This window comes from Coregonus clupeaformis, chromosome 13 (assembly GCF_020615455.1).
Source record: "Coregonus clupeaformis isolate EN_2021a chromosome 13, ASM2061545v1, whole genome shotgun sequence".
Taxonomy (NCBI): domain Eukaryota; kingdom Metazoa; phylum Chordata; class Actinopteri; order Salmoniformes; family Salmonidae; genus Coregonus; species Coregonus clupeaformis.
In genome coordinates, this window is record NC_059204.1 from 15,998,161 (window position 1) to 16,017,971 (window position 19,811).

At 41.7% G+C, this 19,811-nt stretch overlaps 1 protein-coding gene across 2 annotated transcripts in view; it reads left to right on the forward strand.

Moving 5' to 3' along the window:
- The first annotated feature begins 338 nt into the window (after positions 1-338).
- Positions 339-19,811, forward strand: part of LOC121579337 (probable ATP-dependent RNA helicase DDX10) — a 115,143-nt gene continuing 95,670 nt past the window's right edge. Inside the window, exons 1-10 of one of the 2 annotated variants that reach the window (XM_041893855.2) lie at positions 339-674; positions 1,069-1,129; positions 1,258-1,388; positions 1,519-1,677; positions 6,551-6,671; positions 6,922-7,111; positions 12,924-13,050; positions 13,165-13,327; positions 13,525-13,609; positions 19,318-19,419. In XM_041893855.2, the coding sequence (XP_041749789.1) occupies positions 459-674; positions 1,069-1,129; positions 1,258-1,388; positions 1,519-1,677; positions 6,551-6,671; positions 6,922-7,111; positions 12,924-13,050; positions 13,165-13,327; positions 13,525-13,609; positions 19,318-19,419 (1,355 nt within the window). In that variant the 5' untranslated portion in view covers positions 339-458. The remainder of the gene's footprint in view (positions 675-1,068; positions 1,130-1,257; positions 1,389-1,518; positions 1,678-6,550; positions 6,672-6,921; positions 7,112-12,923; positions 13,051-13,164; positions 13,328-13,524; positions 13,610-19,317; positions 19,420-19,811) is intronic. The other variant, XM_041893856.2, reaches the window with a different exon arrangement.

A 19,811-nucleotide genomic window follows, 5' to 3' on the forward strand; every position in this document is an offset into this window, starting at 1 on the left:
AACTGGTTACAGACACGTTACATAGGCATAGTTCATAGGGTTGCTTCCGGCATGTGTCTGGCACTTCTCCTATCTTAAAGAACGTATTCTGGGCGTTCTGCCAAATAGTCTAAAGGAGGATGTCATGAAGGCCCCCCCTCAAATCTTTACCAGGCACAGACAGGAACCTATGAACTAAAGTCTTGCATAATTGCTCCATTAAGTTCTGTGTCCATACATGGATGAAGAGATGCAACACGTTTTCCGTTTGGAGTAAACGTTTTGCGAAGGAATCCGACTAATGAATAAATCCCAGTTGAACTACATCTCCCATCTCCTGCCTGTTGGTATTTCCGGTTTCATTAACGTCATATTTATGCGTCTACATGCGTGTCCGCTTCGGTGTTTCTATGCGGTTGGGGTGAATTACCAACATTTATTTTTTAAACGTTGAATTCTCCTCTAAAATAAATTTAACCATGGAGAAGGGCAGACGACCAAACCTGTCCCCCAAGAAAAAGATGGGGAAGAAAAACCCAACCGACACCGCTGATCCTGTGAAGAACTTCGAGCGATGGAAGAAGAAATACAATAAGACAAAAACACGAGTCAAACAGGAGAAAAGACAGAAAAGGAAACCTGAATGGCAGGTGGAGAAAGAAGTTATTCAACGTCTTGTCAACAAATATAACGAGGTAAACAACGTTTTTGTTTTTATCCTACGAGGTTGGGCGAGACTAGCTAACGTAGATAGCTAGGGCCGCGTTCAGCAGAATTGAGATAGAAATAGGCAATGTAGATCAAACATGCCTTCATGGCATGTCTATCTGCAACGTTGGAGAACGGCTGGCAACTGAACATGTCATAGGACTGTAAATGAGCTAGCTATCTAGCTAGCTATCACATCTTCAGTCTTATCAAAGCAATCTCCTGTCCCATAAGACATTTTAGGAAGTCCTAGGTTACATAACGATAGCTAGTTGACGTTTCTATTGTAATGTTAGCTAAATTATTGCTGTTGACAATGATTTGTATCATATCATTACTTCTGGGGCAGTGTAGATACACTTGAACAATTCTTTCTTCTAGATAAATGCCAAGGATGCTGAGAGGTTTTCAGATTTCCCCATCTCCAAGAATACCCTGCGAGGTAAACATAAATTGGTTATGAAATGGCGTTGACTGGGTTTGCCAGTACATGCAATATGGACCAACATGCCATTGGCAAACATCTTATACCGTATCTTGTTTAGGATTGAGTTTTGTTGTTTACCCCAGGTCTGATGGAAGCACAGTATCGTCAGCCCACAGAAATACAGAGACAGACCATTGGCTTTGCATTGCAAGGTAAAGATGTTCTGGGCGCTGCAAAGACTGGCTCTGGGAAAACACTGGCCTTTCTCATTCCTGTGAGTACCCAATTGTATTCTATATCTGCAATATTGCAAGCTGATATGAGGCAAATGCAATGTGCATCCATTATTTGAGTCTATTGATGGCATGTCATTGCCTTTCACACGTGTTTGGTTTCATTTCCAGGTATTGGAATGTTTGTATCGTCAGCAGTGGACAGCAATGGATGGCCTCGGGGCCCTCATCATCTCCCCCACACGAGAGCTGGCCTATCAGACCTTCGAGGTGCTCCGTAAAGTGGGCAAGAACCATGAGTTCTCTGCCGGCCTCATCATTGGCGGAAAGGTACTTATTTACTTTCAAGTGCCTTTATTGGTAGATCATTTCATGTTGGTTTTGACACCTCTGTTGGTGGTGTTTGAAAGGAAACGTTTTGTGCCCTGTTATTCTGTTGGATTCCGCAACCAACCATTGATTCATTTAGGCTAAGTTAATGGACCCACCCCCACCCCCAGAGGAGGTTGCCGCCACTATTTCGACGTAATTTCCTTTCCTAGAGAGGAAATGAGAGAGGAAATGCACGAATTGGGAGTGGGAATTTCCAAGTGGAGTTGATAAAAATCAACAAATAGGGCACTGACCACCGTCAGCCTAGCTAGCTAGCTACAGTATCTTGCTAACCATATCTAGTTTAAAGTTGTATTAGTCGTATGTCTGGGATATGCATGGTATACTTCGTCCAACGAAATGCTTATTTGCAGGTTCCTTCTCGACAATGCAACAACAATAAGAAATAATGAAAGATAATACGAACATAAAGTAAATGGCAGTATAATAGAATAAATATTTTAGCATAAGTATGATACAGGAAGGCACAATTTATAGTCCAATATTTCCACGTGTATGGGGGGCAAGTGTATAAATTGAGCAGTATAATAAGAGTCTGGTAGCAGCAGTTGTGGTGTGTGTGTAGCATAAATGTGTATATTCTGAACAAAAATATAAACACAACATTTAAAGTGTTGGTCCTATGTTTCATGAGCTGAAATAAAAGATTCCAGAATTTTTCCATACGCACAAAAAGCTTATTTCTCTCAAATTTTGTGCCAGAATTTGTTTACATCTATGTTAGTGAACATGAATTATTTGCCAAAATAATCCATCCACCTGACAGGTGTGGCATATCAAGAAGCTGCTTAAACAGGATGATCATTACACAGGTGCATCTTGTGCTGGGAAAAATAAAAGGCCACTCTAAAATGTGCAGTTTTGTCACACAACACAATGACACAGATGTCTACATTTTTGGGGAGTGTGCAATTGGCATGCTGACTGCAGGAATGTCCACCAGAGCTGTTACCAGATAATTGAATGTTCATTTCTCTAGCATAAGCCTCCTCCAATGTAGTTTTAGAGAATTTGGCAGTACATCCAACTGGCCTCACAACCGCAGAGCAAGTGTAACCACGTCAGCTTAGGACCTCCACATCTGGCTTCTTCACCTGTGGGATCGTCTGAGACCAGCAGCCCGGACAGCTGATGAAACTGCGGAGTATTTCTGTGTGTAATAAAGCCCTTTTGTGGGGAAAAACTCATTCTGATTGGCAGGGCCTGGCTCCCCAGTGAGCCACACCCCCGCCCAGTCATGTGAAATCCATAGATTAGGGCCTAATTTATTTATTTAAATTGACTGATTTCCTTATGAACTGTAACTCAGTAAAATTGTTTAAATTGTTGCATGTTGCGTTTATTTTTGTTTAGTATATGTGTGTGCATGCGTGAGTGCATGTGTGCTAAGGTGCGGAGAATCCGAGCAGGTGGTCAGTCCAGTTCAAGTGTTGAGCAGTCTGATGGGTTGTAGATAGAAACGGTCTCTGAGCCTGTTGGTATCAGACCTCATGCTCCGATAACGGCTCGTGGCTGGGGTGTGTGGGGTCCTTTGATGCTGCGTGCCTTCATCAGGCACCATTTCGAGTAGATTACCTCGATGGGTCGGGGCACGGTCCCAGTGATGTACTGGGCTGTCTTCACCACCCGCTGGAGGGCCTTGCGGTCGTGGACGGAGCAATTCCCGTACCAGGCCATAATGCAACCAGTCAGGATGCTCTCAATGGTGCAGCGGTAGTATTTGGAGAGGACACCGGGCGGGATGCCAAATTTCTTCAGCTGCCTTAGGAAGTAGCGATGCTGTTGCACCCTCTTGACAAGAGGTTGTGGTGGTGTTGGTCTATGACAAATCCTCGTGATGTGGACGCAGAGGAACTTAAAACTTGTGATTCTTTCTACTACAGTCCTGTTGATGTGGATTGCGGAATGTTCCCTCCTCTGCTTCCTGAAGTCAACAATCAACTCCTTTGTTTTGCAGATGTTGTGGGAGAGGTTGTTGTCATGACACCACAATGTCAGTTCACTTACCTCCTCCCTATCGGCTGACTCATCATTGTCGGTTATCAGGCCTGCAACCGTGGTGTCGTGAGAACTTGATGATGGAGTTGGTGTTGTGCAAAGCCACACAGTTGTGGGTGAACAGGGAGTACAACACAGGACTGAAGACACACCCCAGGGGGGGCCCTGTGTTTAGCGTCAGTGTGGAGATGTTGTTGCCAATCCTCACAGCCTGTGGTCTGCCCGTCAGGAAGTCCAGGATCCAGTTGCAGGGTGGTGTCCAGACCCAGGGCTCTGAGCTTGGTGTCTAGCTAGCTAATGTTATCTGTTGCAGTTTTTTTTTTTTCACTGTAGTCAAAACATTAGCCAGCTGGTTCTGGTGCTGGATTTGTCATAAGTATTGATTTAGGAAAAACTTCACGACAGATGGAAACCGTTAACCTATCTTTGACTTCACCATCTATTGTTATCTCCAAAGATTTGGCATCTTCCATAAAATGCAGCCGAGAATCCGCCATAGAAATAGTTAGAAAGAATAAGATGACGCTCCAGTAATATGGTTAACTATTGAAAGCAATGTTCCCTCACTTTTTTCGGTGCAAACTTGAACGTTGTGAAAATTCTGTGCAGCTTCTGGTGTGTGTTTATTGTGAACACTGAGGCTTTACCCGCTTTAAGTTACCATTATAACAGTGGCCAAGTAGGCTACTGTGGCTATTTTGATCATAATGTAGGCCTATTAGACTGGTCTACCATCAGAAACAATGGAGAAAATGCATCTGTAACATTTGAACATGGTAATAGTTGTTCTATCATTCAGCCTACTGTAGCAGCCAATATGTGGTGTTCAATGTAGGGCTACATTCCATGAGACTTTTGGGAAAAAATATTCCAGGCTTGACATTAACCTGTTTATCTACTTGTCCTTCAGACAAGGAGGTGACTGAAAATGTGTTGTTTTATTCAAGAAACCACTTTACAAAATAAAGTTGGATTATTCCCATACCATATTACAGAGAATCTGACAAATTATGCTACCCTCTGCCTATTGGCTACTTAGCTTATTCTAGCCTGTCTAAAAATACAACACTGCCCATTTTAAGACATAAAACAAAAGCTCTTTACCTGACTCACTTTTCAAAATGGCTAGAAATGCACACATTTTGTGCTCTTGTAGGAAGCAATCACTCCCCCATTGCTGACTAGAAATGAGCTATAACTGGTCTAATAACTCAGTAGCAAAGAATATGAACGAATGTGCACACGTGGCTACATGCAGCTCTTGCTTTGATCTCAAAACAAGCCCATCTACTCGCAACCACTGGTGTGCCTAAATAAAAATTGCAGGTCGCACAGCAAAATATTTTGGTGCATATGCGAGTAAAATGGGCACACTGTAGAGCCCTGCAATGACTTTGCTCATGATCATGCACACCGACATGTAACTATAAAAGCCAATTTATGCTTGATCTGAAAACGTGGTCGGCGGCTCAGTATAAAGGGTGTGACGCAACTCCGGAGGCACGCAGAGGCCAAATTGAGCTCCGTACCGTATCACCGTGCGCCTCCCAAATTTTGTAACAATACGGATGGCTACGTATAGCTCCGCATTGACATGATTGGTTGACAGTAGGTGGGGCGGGAGGTCCTGTATAAACACAAACTCACTTCCTTGACAACTTCCTTCACAACAGCTTTGCGCTACGCAAGGAGTTTAAATGCCCTGACTTCTGCAGAGGTCTTATCACCATAAATGCTGCACGGCCAATGCAAACGTAAAGCTTTGTATTAAGGACATAAAGTTCCTTTCTTTGCCACATTTTTTGCAGTTTTACTTTAGTGCCTTATTGCAAACAGGATGCGTGTTTCTGGAATAATTGTATTATGTACAAGCTTCCTTCTTTTCACACTGTCATTTAGGTTAGTATTGTGGAGGAACTACAATGTTGTTGATCCATCCTCAGTTTTCTCCTATCACAGCCATTAAACTCAGTAACTGTTTTAATATCACCATTGACCTCATGGTGAAATCCCTGAGCGGTTTCCTTCCTCTCCGGCAACTGAGTTAGGAAGGACACCTGTATCTTTGTAGTGACTAGGTGTGTAATTAATAACTTCACTATGCTCAAAGGGATATCCAGTTTCTTCTTTTTTTTAAAAGTATACCATCTACCAATAGGTGCCCTTCTTTGCAAGGAATTGGAAAACCTCTCTGGTCTTTGTTGTTGAATCTGTGTTTGAAATGCACTGCTCGACTGAGGGACCTTACAGATACTTGTGTGGGGTACAGAGAGCAGGTAGTCGATCAAAAATCATATTAAACACTATTGCACACAGTGAGTCCATGCAACTTATTATGTGACTTGTTAAGCACATTTGTATTATTTATTAACTTATTAAGGCTTGCCATAACAAAGGGGTTGAATACTTACTTATTTTCTCAAGACATAGAATTTTTAAAATTTTTAAACATTTCTAAAAACATAAATCCACATTGACATTATGGGGTATTGTGTGTGTGTGTGTGTGTGTGTAGGCCAGTGACACAAAATCTCAATTTAATCCATTTTAAATTTGGTTTGTAACACAACAAAATGTGGAAAAAGTCAAAGGGGTGTGAATCCTTTCTGAAGGCACTGTATATCATACTTTGACTAAAACAACTTAAATAAATATGCAACTTCGGGTAAGCTCTGGCCATTTTTTCACCTCGAAAGTGGATTTCTACTGGTGTGGGCATTTAAGGGACAGACTGACATAGAATGTCAAATTCTGTATGTAAAGTACAGCTGTAGTTGCCAGAGTTTTATCTCTGTGGCATGTTTTTTTGCAGGACCTGAAAAATGAGTCTGAGAAGATCCACCGCACTAACATCATCATCTGCACGCCAGGACGCCTGCTCCAGCACATGGACGAGACTGCTGCCTTTCACGCCTCCGATCTGCACATGCTAGGTACATAGTTAAACCTGAGCTTCTAGGCCACCATAAAAATAGTTTTACTGTGGTGTGAGCAGTATGTTGTTTATGGACTTTTTACATTCTTACTGTTAATATTAAGCAACATTGCTTGAGTAGCACTGTTTGTTTTGATCTGTAGTCAGATCATTGGAGAATAATATACTTGTTTGCAAAATCTATGGTCTTGTGACATGATTGTAATGGCAGAAATCATTATATTTGTTTATTTATTTTTAACTTTCAGTTTTGGATGAGGCGGATCGTATCTTGGACATGGGTTTTTCCGACACTATCAACGCCATAGTGGAGAACCTCCCCAAGACCCGTCAGACACTGCTGTTCTCAGCCACACAGACCAAGTCAGTGAAAGACCTGGCCCGCCTCAGCCTCAAAGACCCAGAGTACGTCTGGGTGCACGAGAAGGCCAAGTTCAGGTAGGAGCTCTATTATATAACACACTTAACAATGCCACTATAGTCCTGTGTCAAAACTCTTAGTCTTGGCTTTTAGAAATCTGGCGGTTGGGGTTAATGTCACATGGAGTTCTATAAACTCAGGAAATGAAAAACGGTCTCAATTGAAAATACTTGTGAAAGGTGATGTGTTGAATTCAGTCGGGATTTCAATGAGTCTCCGGGGCTACTCGTAGGTCATCATGTGAATGTTATTGCTCAGCGATTGCAGGGTGCTTACATTGATTGCTTATATCGGGACAAACTGACATCCAGTATATGGTATGAATACCAGAAAGACAAAAGTGGGCCGGTACATTCAACAAATACGAGCGTTGTCATGGATGCTCTGTGAAGTACCTAGCCCTTCGAAAGAATGGCGTGTCACTGTGCAGCCAGGTGCTGAATGATAGTGTGGTTTCTCTCCCACTAACATAGGGTCCACCATTAACATAGAATGTTTTATCTGAATGTCAGAAACTTCAATCCAGTCTTAAACTGATCATACTGCGCTTGTTTTATGCTCTTTCTTTTTGTGCCACTTCTTTTTCGATGAGTTGTCTTCTGTAGCTTTTCCGATGAGCCTTTGCTGATAAGCTGGTTTAGTGTTTATGCTGCTGTAATGGCTTTGTCCTCGATGTTAAAGCTAATTTATTATATGGGAGTAAGGAAGCACAGGCTACTGCAGCAGAGGAAGAGATGAAAGAGGACTCTGTCAGCCTTATCAGGGCTCCTCAGGCAGTGCACATCAGTGTTTTAAATTAAATTTTACCTGATACCTGTTACCTGCAAAGCTGGCATGGCTTCAAATAGCCTACTATTTGAAATATTTGTAAAATACTTTTAGTGTTTTGCTTTAGCCTGCCTGGAGTGCCAGGTTGCCGTGGGTGTGGTTTGCACTTTTGGGACTTTTCTATTGGCTCATTGCAACACAACAGGCAAGTTCAAACAAGCACTCATGGTGTTTTTTATTGGTACATTTACAAACATTATTATGATAAATAGATTTGAAATGTGTAAGTGGTGAAATAAGTATAGCCAGTTATAATTGTAATGGCTTAGCAGATAATAACAAAAGAATAACAATATTTACATGGCTCAAAGAGAAGGAATATAATATATATTGTTTACAGGAAACTCATTCAACAATTCTAGATGAAGTTGTTTTGGAAAAACTACTGGGGGGGTGAAATATACTTCTCCCATGGGCAAAGAAACTCAAAAGTGGTGATGATATTAATAAACAGTAATTTCGATCCAAATGTGCAAATTGTCCAAACAGATCCGCAAGGTAGATGGATGATTTTAAATATGTTATTGGACCATAAACAGATATGGCTCATTAATCTTTACGGACCAAATAATGATGATCCACGCTTCTTTGACAATATATATAATAAATTATCAACCCTGCAAGCAATACAAAACTCTATTTTTATGGTGGGAGATTATAATACTGTTTTAAATAGCTCAATGGACAGTAAAGGAAATCACACTACAAAAACAATCACCCTCATGCTCTTAAGGAAATCGTGAATGTCATGGATACATTAGAACTAGTAGATATATGGAGGCTTAAATATCCTGACCTAGTGAGATATACACGGCGGAGACTCAATCAAGCTAGTCATCTTGACTTCTTTCTTATGTCCTTTTCGTTGGCACCAAAAGTTTTAAGTGTTGATAGGGGACAGAATGCAGTCGGACCATCATATAAATGGCATATACATTTATCTTACTGAATATCCACGTGGGCGAGGATATTGGAAATTGAATCAAAGCCTATTGGATGATAACTTGTTTTTAACTAGGACAGAGGACTTTATAACTGATGTTTTCCGACATAACATAGGTACTGCAAATCCCCTTATTGTATGGGACACTTAAATGTGCCTTTAGAGGCCATGCAATTCAGTACTCATCTCGAAAACAAAAACAATTTAGGTCAAAAGAGTCCATACTAAGAAAGGAAATAGGTCTAACAGAACAGATAGATAGCAATAAAAACTCTAACATAGAGGCTCAGAATAAATTAGAGGAAAAACAAGAAGAAATTGAGAAACTTAAGAAAGATCAAGTATAATATATTATAAAAATAAAGCAAACTGGATGGAATATGGGGAAAAATGCACCAATTTTCTTTTTAATCTTCAACATAGAAATGCTACCAAAAAGAATTTACTGAAACTGGTTACAAATGACGGAGTCAACCATGATTCTTCAAATGATATTAAGGAGGAAGCAAAGTACTTTAAGCATATGTTTTCGTTTCAGTCGCCTCCATCTCCTCTAACTGAAGCTAATTGTAGGGATTTTTTTCTAATGATAATATAAAATTAACAGCCATACAGAAAGACTCATGTGAAGGTGAAATTACAGAGGAGGAACTTCTGGATGCAATTAAAGACTTTAAGTCTGGGAAAACTCCAGGGTTGGATGGCATACCAGTCTAGGTATACCAAACCTTTTTTGATATACTCAGAGGACCATTATTAGCATGTTTTAACCGCTCCTATGTAAATGGTAGATTATCAGACACTCAAGAAGAAGGTCTGATTTCATTATTACTGAAACAGGATACAAGTGGGAAATATAAAGATCCAGTCCATTAAAAAAAATTGGAGGCCCCTTACACTTCAGTGTTGTGATGCAAAAATTCTAGCAAAATGTATAGCGCATAGAATTAAAAAGGTATTGTCGGACATTATTCATTCTAATCGGACAGGTTTTTTACATGGACGATACATTGGAGATAATATAAGGCAAGTACTGGAAACAATAGAACACTATGACAAATCTGGAAAACCAGGCCTGCTATTCATAGCAGACTTCGAAAAGGCATTTGATAAAGTACGACTGGAGTTTATATATACAGTGGGGGAAAAATATATTTAGTCAGCCACCAATTGTGCAAGTTCTCCCACTTAAAAAGATGAGAGGCCTGTAATTTTCATCATAGGTACACGTCAACTATGACAGACAAAATGAGAGAGAAAAATCCAGAAAATCACATTGTAGGATTTTTAATGAATTTATTTGCAAATTATGGTGGAAAATAAGTATTTGGTCAATAACAAAAGTTTCTCAATACTTTGTTATATACCCTTTGTTGGCAATGACACAGGTCAAACGTTTTCTGTAAGTCTTCACAAGGTTTTCACACACTGTTGCTGGTATTTTGGCCCATTCCTCCATGCAGATCTCCTCTAGAGCAGTGATGTTTTGGGGCTGTCACTGGGCAACACAGACTTTCAACTCCCTCCAAAGATTTTCTATGGGGTTGAGATCTGGAGACTGGCTAGGCCACTCCAGGACCTTGAAATGCTTCTTACGAAGCCACTCCTTCGTTGCCCGGGCGGTGTGTTTGGGATCATTGTCATGCTGAAAGACCCAGCCACATTTCATCTTCAATGCCCTTGCTGATGGAAGGAGGTTTTCACTCAAAATCTCACGATACATGGCCCCATTCATTCTTTCCTTTACACGGATCAGTCGTCCTGGTCCCTTTGCAGAAAAACAGCCCCAAAGCATGATGTTTCCACCCCCATGCTTCACAGTAGGTATGGTGTTCTTTGGATGCAACTCAGCATTCTTTGTCCTCCAAACACGACGAGTTGAGTTTTTACCAAAAAGTTATATTTTGGTTTCATCTGACCATATGACATTCTCCCAATCCTCTTCTGGATCATCCAAATGCACTCTAGCAAACTTCAGACGGGCCTGGACATGTACTGGCTTAAGCAGGGGGACACGTCTGGCACTGCAGGATTTGAGTCCCTGGCGGCGTAGTGTGTTACTGATGGTAGGCTTTGTTACTTTGGTCCCAGCTCTCTGCAGGTCATTCACTAGGTCCCCCCGTGTGGTTCTGGGATTTTGCTCACCGTTCTTGTGATCATTTTGACCCCACGGGGTGAGATCTTGCGTGGAGCCCCAGATCGAGGGAGATTATCAGTGGTCTTGTATGTCTTCCATTTCCTAATAATTGCTCCCACAGTTGATTTCTTCAAACCAAGCTGCTTACCTATTGCAGATTCAGTCTTCCCAGCCTGGTGCAGGTCTACAATTTTGTTTCTGGTGTCCTTTGACAGCTCTTTAGTCTTGGCCATAGTGGAGTTTGGAGTGTGACTGTTTGAGGTTGTGGACAGGTGTCTTTTATACTGATAACAAGTTCAAACAGGTGCCATTAATACAGGTAACGAGTGGAGGACAGAGGAGCCTCTTAAATAAGTTGTTACAGGTCTGTTAGAGCCAGAAATCTTGCTTGTTTGTAGGTGACCAAATACTTATTTTCCACCATAATTTGCAAATAAAATTCATAAAAAATCCTACAATGTGATTTTCTGGATTTTATTCTCTCAATTTGTCTGTCATAGTTGACGTGTACCTATGATGAAAATTACAGGCCTTTCTCATCTTTTTAAGTGGGAGAACATGCACAATTGGTGGCTGACTAAATACTTTTTTCCCCACTGTAAATGCCTGTAGCATTTCAATTTTGGAGAATCTCTTATAAAATGGGTTAAAATCTGGTATAGTAACCCTAGGTGTAAAATAGTTAATAATGGCTATTTCTCCGAATTTTTTAAACTGTCAAGAAGGGTAAAACAAGGTTGTCCACTATCGGCATATCTATTTATGGCCATCGAAATGTTAGCTATTAAAATCAGAGCCACTCCTTAGTTGCCCTGGCTGTGTGTTTCGGGTCGTTGTCATGCTGGAAGACCCAGCCACAACCCATCTTCAATGCTCTTACTGAGGGAAGGAGGTTGTTGGCCAAGATCTCGCGATACATTGCCCCATCCATCCTCCCCTCAATACGGTGCAGTCGTCCTGAACACAACCCCAAGAACACCATCCCAACCGTGAAGCATGGAGGTGGAAACATCATTCTTTGGGGATGCTTTTCTGCAAAGGGGACAGGACGACTGCACTGTATTGAGGGGAGGATGGATGGGGCCATGTATCGCAAGATCTTGGCCAACAACCTCCTTCCCTCAGTAAGAGCATTGAAGATGGGTCGTGGCTGGGTCTTCCAGCATGACAACGACCCGAAACACATAGCCAGGGCAACTAAGGAGTGGCTCCGTAAGAAGCATCTCAAGGTCCTGGAGTGGCCTAGCCAGTCTCCAGACCTGAACCCAATAGAACATCTTTGGAGGGAGCTGAAAGTCCGTATTGCCCAGCGACAGCCCCGAAACCTGAAGGATCTGGAGAAGGTCCGTATGGAGGAGTGGGCCAAAATCCCTGCTGCAGTGTGTGCAAACCTGGTCAAGACCTACAGGAAACATATGATCTCTGTAATTGCAAACAAAGGTTTCTGTACCAAATATTAAGTTATGCTTTTCTGATGTATCAAATACTTATGTCATGCAATGAAATGCAAATAAATTACTTAAAAATCATATAATGTGATTTTCTGGATTTTTGTTTTAGATTCCGTCTCTCACATTTGAAGTGTACCTATGATAAAAATTACAGACCTCTATATGCTTTGTAAGTAGGAAAACCTGCAAAATCGGCAGTGTATCAAATACTTGTTCTCCCCACTGTATGTGTGTATGTATGTGTGTGTGTGTGTGTGTGTGTGTGTGTGTGTGTGTGTGTGTGTGTGTGTGTGTGTGTGTGTGTGTGTGTGTGTGTGTGTGTGTGTGTGTGTGTGTGTGTGTGTGTGTGTGCATCCAGAAAATCACATTGTATGATTTTTAAGTAATAATTTGCATTTTATTGCAAAGTACAAACATAAACGACCTGAAAGAGGCCAATCTAAAAACGTAATGTTTGTGTGTCCATGTAGCACGCCGGCCACACTGGAGCAGAACTACGTGGTGTGTGAGCTGCACCAGAAGGTCAACATGCTCTTCTCCTTCATCAGGAGTCACCTGCAGAAGAAAGTAATAGTCTTCTTTGCCTGCTGCAAAGAGGTAAGGCTCTGCTAGTTTGTGCTAATTGTCCTCTGTTTGGCTTATTATAGCTTCATGGTCTAGTTGTAGTCTGAGCTGCAAACATGAAGTTTCTCTTTCTCTCTCCATCCGTAGGTGCAATACCTGTTCCGGGTCTTCTGTCGGCTGCGTCCGGGCATGCCCATCCTGGCCCTGCATGGGAAGCAACAGCAGATGAAGAGGGTGGAGGTCTACAACGACTTCATCAAGAAGAAGAATGCTGTGCTCTTCGCCACAGACATTGCAGCCAGAGGCCTAGGTAATGCTAACACATCAGCAGTCTACGCTACAGACTGGCTCAATGTCTGTAGTCAGTAGGGACAGAGATGACGGTTTGGGGCACAGCTCAAACACGGCCCCTAAAATGACTAATATTTACTGCTCTGATACCAGAGGCAGCAGGTTCTTCATCACGGCTGCTGGTGAATAAAAGTTACGTCCCCCCCTACTTTGCAGACTTCCCTGCTGTGAACTGGGTGTTGCAGTTTGACTGTCCAGAGGACGCCAACACATACATCCACAGAGTGGGACGAACCGCCAGGTAATAACAAATATAAAAAATAATATGCCATTTAGCAGACGCTTTTATCCAAAGCGACTTACAGTCATGCGTGCATAAATTTTTGTGTATGGGTGGTCCCGGGGATCGAACCCACTACCTTGGCGTTACAAGCGCCGTGCTCTACCAGCTGAGCTACAGAGGACCACACTCTAGCCGGACCTGGAGTAAAAGGAAAGGCATTGACTGTGTGCAGTCTATGTCACATCTCCTTGAAGGGCATGTTTTCATTGTATATGGAGAATTAATGAAAATGTATACATACTAGGGATTAACATGGGTAACCAGGGTCCCAGGAACACTCTTTCCATTTCCCAAAATGTTTTAATAACAAGACGCGGGAAATTAAAACATTTTCCCCCCATGTCGGCACTAATGCAATTCCACAAAATACACATGTGCAGCATCAGATTAGCAAAAAAACAACATTATGGCACATTATCCAAACAGGTTGTCGCATGGAAGCCTTTAGCCTAAAGTATTTACTTCATACTAAGTCGCCATAAACTCAAAGCACATGCACAGTTGACACTTCTGTACTGCACAAATGCAGTTAATAAACCCTACAGTATAGCCTATAAAAGATGTGCCTCTTTGACCTGTCATTGTGACTCTTCAAACAGTCACAAATTTGATAGGCCTATAAATTGCACTATAAATTGTGCCTTCCTGTATTGTACTTATGCTAAAAGTTTTTTTCTGTTCTACTGCCATTGACTTTATGTTCGTATTCTTATTTTTTACTATTTCTTATTGTTGCATTGTCGAGAAGGAACCTGCAAGTAAGCATTTCGTTGGACGATGTACAGTGCATTTGGAAAGTATTCAGACCCCTTTACTTTTTCCACATTTTGTTACGTTACAGCCTTATTCTAAAATTGATTAAATCGTTTTTTTCCCTCGTCAATCTACACACAATACCCCATAATGACAAACCAAAAACAGGTGTTAGAAGTTTTTGCAAATGTATTAAAAATTAAAAACTGAAATCACATTTACATAAGTATTCAGACCCTTTACTCAGTACTTTGTTGAAGCACCTTTGCCAGCGATAACAGCCTTGAGTCATTTTGGGTATGACGCTGCAAGGATGGTCCCAGGTTTCCTCCAGATGTGACGCTTGGCATTCAGGCCAAAGAGTTCAATCTTGGTTTCATCAGACCAGAGAATCTTGTTTCTCATGGTCTGAGAGACCTTTAGGCAAACTCCAAGCGGGCTTACATGTGCCTTTTACTGAGGAGTGGCTTCTGTCTGGCCACTCTACCATAAAGGCCTGATTTGGTGGAGTGCTGCAGATATGGTTTTCCTTCTGGAAGGTTCTCTCATCTCCACAGAGGAACTCTGGAGCTCTGTCAGAGTGACCATCGGGTTCTTGGTCACCTCCCTGACCAAGGCCCTTCTCTCCTGTTTGCTCAGTTTGGCCGGGCGGCCTGCTCTAGAAGAGTCTTGGTGGTTCCAAACTTTTTCCATTTAAGAATGATGGAGGCCACTGTGTTCTTGGGGATCTTCAATGCTGCAGACATTTTTTGGTGCCCTGTCTCAGATCTGTGCCTCAACACAATCCTGTCTCTTTACCACAGGTAGACTCCAATCAAGTTGTAAAAACATCTCAAGAATGATAAATGGAAACAGGATGCACCTGAGTTCAATTTCGAGTCTCATAGCAAAGGGTCTGAATACTTATGTAAAGGTATTTCTGTTTTTTGTTTTTAATACATTTACGCGAATTTCTAAATATCTGTTTTTGCTTTGTCATTATGGGGTATTGTGTGTAGATTGAGGAAATTAAATAATATAAACATTTTTAGAATAAGGCTGTAACGTAACAAAAAGGGAAGGGGTCTGAATACTTTCCGAATGCACTGTATACCATGCGTATCCCGTACATACGACTAAAACTTGAAACTATGCACAATTCACTACTTGGGCATCTCTGTCACAGACATTGTCTGTTAACAATTCAGAGGCATGAGGGAAAATTATATATTCTCCTTTCCTAGAGCCTAGGCTATTTTCCTATCTATTCCCAATCCCACTGAAACCCAAAATGACTCCTGTCTCACATTACAATTCTTAACTTTATTCTGTAATCCATAGGTTGCATAATCCAAGCAGGTTTCTAGCCTATGCATGTCAAAATACCGCTGTAACATTTCCCTGCTTCTCTGTGCGGTCTCGTACCTGCAGCCCATATGAGAGCTTCGGTAGAGAATGTGTGATCAACAAACTGTATGAGAGTAGATATGGATATTTTTTAAACAGTTGGCCCCGTTAAGATACCTTTATTTAAACTATTTCCACTCTTCATCACCCCATTATCCATGAGCTTATCTGCCATCTGTATAATCATAAACTAGATTTTGCCAAATATAGGAGATAACCTCCAACTAATGACAGAATATCTAGCAAGCTTAGCATCTTTGGTCATTTGACTTTTGTGTTTGACAGCCGTTACAAAGTTTGTATGATACGACAATGCTATACTCGGGTTGCGTCCTGAGCGCGCTCTGTGTTGAGATAGCCTCCTGCTGAAATGCGCTGAATTGAGGAACATAACGCTCAGAATTAATGAACGGCCTGTTTCGCAATTCACAACGTAATTGCCGATCAAAGATAGAGTAACTATCATGACTAAATATCAGTTTAATTTGCTCTAAAGTCTTTACATAGTTGCGCAGCGCCCCTCTTATTTGCAGAGAACCCTGGCATAGTGACCATATCTTGGTTTTAAATGCTTTAAATGGGCACTTCCGATTTCTGTGGTATTTCCCGGGACTCTCGGGATAAATACATTTTTCCTGTATTGAAACTTGGTAGATTTTCAGGAAAATATTAATCCCTAATACGTACTCAACAAATACTGTTTTTCCAACAGTAGTATTAAAGTGAAGTTATCACAGTGTAATAATGAATCTTACAGGGACACAATACCATTTGAACAAATGTACCCACAACAAGCCGCCATTACAATTCTTATATGGAGTGCAACAGTTGAAAGTTCCTTCTTATAGACAATCCATTATCCTATCATCACATCTCACAATCCCTCCTCACAACAGTTGACTTACTCACTAGATGGCAGTGTTGTATGGTCCACCTCTCACACTACCTCTCCCTGTAGCCTACAGCTTGCACATTATAACCACAAGTGGCTTTCAAATGTGTTCCAAAGCTCCAAAATCCAGTGGAACCTACTGTAGTGTAGGTGACATATGATGCTGTTCTGGTATTGTATTGTTCTCTGCAAGTACAATGGTGGGTTGGTACCATAGCAGTTAACCCAGCTGCAATGCTGACTCATGGGTGTTTGTGTAATCGCACTCCGATAGCACCCGGGAATTGCAACAGTATTGGTGTAAGATGGTGTGTGTCTAAGACAGACATTACTTATACGGAGCTCTGTGCAGCTGTGTCAAAGACACACACTTTCCGTCAGCAACAATGTCTTAAGCAGTCAGGATGTGCTTCGAGCCACTGCGCTGCCATGGTGTGTATTGCAGTTAGGTCAGCAGTCTGTTTAGTGAGCTGCTAAAACCTCTGTGCTGCTAATCTCACAATTTGACACTTCTGGGATGCCATACCCCTTGACAAACCTCTTGCTTGTCGGTTCTTTTTTGTGAACGAACAGGACTGAAGGGGAATCCTTTCTAGGCTTACTGCGATCAGGCATTTGCTAAATGACGTAATGTAAATGTAAATGCATTTGTTTGGAGTCTTTGCAGCATGCTGCTGCTGTGGGAGTAGGCGTCAGTATGGTTCAGCTGGCACCTAACCGAACATGCTCGCATACTCCCTTTAAAGACCTTCCCTTGAAAAACTAGAAAAAAGTGGCAATAGTACTGTTTGTCCAATTTGAGGTGCCATAACCAGTGTACACTTCCTCAAAATATTAAGAATTAATCTAAGATGACTCAAGAAATCTGTCATTAATTTGGACATTTTTGCTGAGGATATCTTAGTCGCGCAATTTTACATCTAACTAATATGTTATTTCTCAAGTATTTCTCAAGTGAAAAAATGTGCATGAAAATGTTTTCTCTCGTTGAATGACAACAAACACTTCACTTCATTGAAGAATCTTTACTGTTGACCAATCACCGATGAAGGGGCGTAGACTTCGGCTACCGACTAGAGAAAGGTGCAATTGCGGCCCGCAATTCGGGGCGTTCCTGCATGTGGGAATCCTGCATCTGCAGGAACCCCTCTTTATACTTCTGTTGGTCAATTTGTCCTAACGTAACTGTCCTAACTTAAAAATGGACCAATATAATTATAAACAACAAGGTGGAATGCCCGCAGTTATGTTAACGACGGCGAGAGCATGTGTTCGGCAGGCGGGAGCGAAGGACACTGTGTGCTAGCTTAGCCAGCTAGTCCTAAGGAGGACTCCGGTACAGAGGAGGCTGGGAAGACACCGTGTGCTTGCAGCTAGCTAACTACCAAGCACACGGTGTCGCTAACTATCAAGCTAGCTAGTACACGGTGTCGCCCCAGCCTCGCGCCTGCTGTGCGGTAGACAGTGTCCTTTTTCCGGTATTATAGATTTTCTCCGGTACATAGCAGGCGGGATGCAGAAACTCCCGCATGCAGGACCGCCCCGAATTGCGAACTGCAGTTGCACACTATTGACCGACTTCAGCTTGCCTTTAGACATTTTTTGGTCTGCCCGAATAGCCGAAAAACCCCTTGCCGAAGACCAAAATGTCGTCATAAAATATGTTTCAGCTGGGAAGCATGCGGACAACTTAAGATGGCTCCAGACACCCAACTAGCTGCCTGATGGTATTAGAATTTGGGAGACGTGCGCTCTTGCAACTAGAGCTCTTGCAGCTGCCAGTGTAGCATCAGCTCAGCCTCCACAGCTTTGTTTGTCTGTCTGTTTCTCTTTCTCTCCACAGAGTCTGACTCTGCATGCATTTCACAGCATCTCTTGGTGAGAAGAGGAATGTAGCTCTCTCCCCGCCACCTCTCTTGCACCCCATCTCTCTCCCTCTGGGTCTCTGACTTGGTCACAAAACCATACCCCTCTTATAATCATAAAGGACTTATTTTCATCATGGCAAAACCATACCCCTCTTACAATCATAAAGGACTTATTTTCCATCATGGTTTTCATGATGAAAATAAGTCCTTTATGATCATAAGAGGTGCACCATTAACTGTGCAAATATAGCATATTGTAGAAGTTATATATGCATTTGTGGTTGAGCAGTATCATCCTTTTACATTGAACAAAAATATATACACAACATGTAAAATGTTGGTCCCATGTTTCATGAGCTGGGGAAAAAGATCCCAGAAATGTTCCACACGCACAAAAAGTGTATTTCTCTCAAATGTTGTGCACAAATTTGAAGAGTATTTCTGTCTGTAATAAAGTCCTTTTGTGGGAAAAAACTCCTTCTGTTTGGCTGGGCCTGGCTCCCCAGTGGGTGGACCTATGCCCTCCCAGGTCCACCCATGGCTGCACCCCTGCCCAGTCATGTGAAATACATGTCCAATCCTACTGAATTTATATCAATTGACTGATTTCCTTATGAACTGTAACTCAGTAAAATCTTTGAAATTGTTGCATGTTGCGTTTATATTTTTGTTCATCATACATTATTACATCCACTCCTCTGAGCTATTGACTTATTTGTACATTTAGGACATACAATAAAAAAAGAATGCTGTTTTTCGCCTTACAGGTATAAGGAGGGAGGAGAGGCTCTGCTCGTCCTGCTGCCCTCCGAGGAGGAGAGCATGCTGTCCCAGCTCCAGGAGAAAAAAGTCCCCATCAACAGAATCCAGTGAGTTCACCTACAACCTCTCACACATACTTGTATTTCACTGGGACTGGGCAGGCTGTTTGCTGTGGAGATCTACTGTAGGTGAGAAATTAAAACAAAACAACAGGTGGTGGACTAGTTTTGTGTCTCTTACTCTTTTGAACCTTAATTCTGTCTCGACTAGGGCTGTGACGATACCAGTGTCGTAATATATTTTCCATGGCAACTCTTTGGTCCTTTAAAAACCTGTTTTATGTGAAATATGGTGTGCTATAGCTTGGAAAATAAATAAATGTGACTGGATGACAACATAATTATATTTGTTTCCAACATTAGGGCCGTTTTCCTAAAGAATTTAAACCCGCTTCGTGTTTTGTTTCCTTGCCACGATACTAATGAGTATCGTGATACTG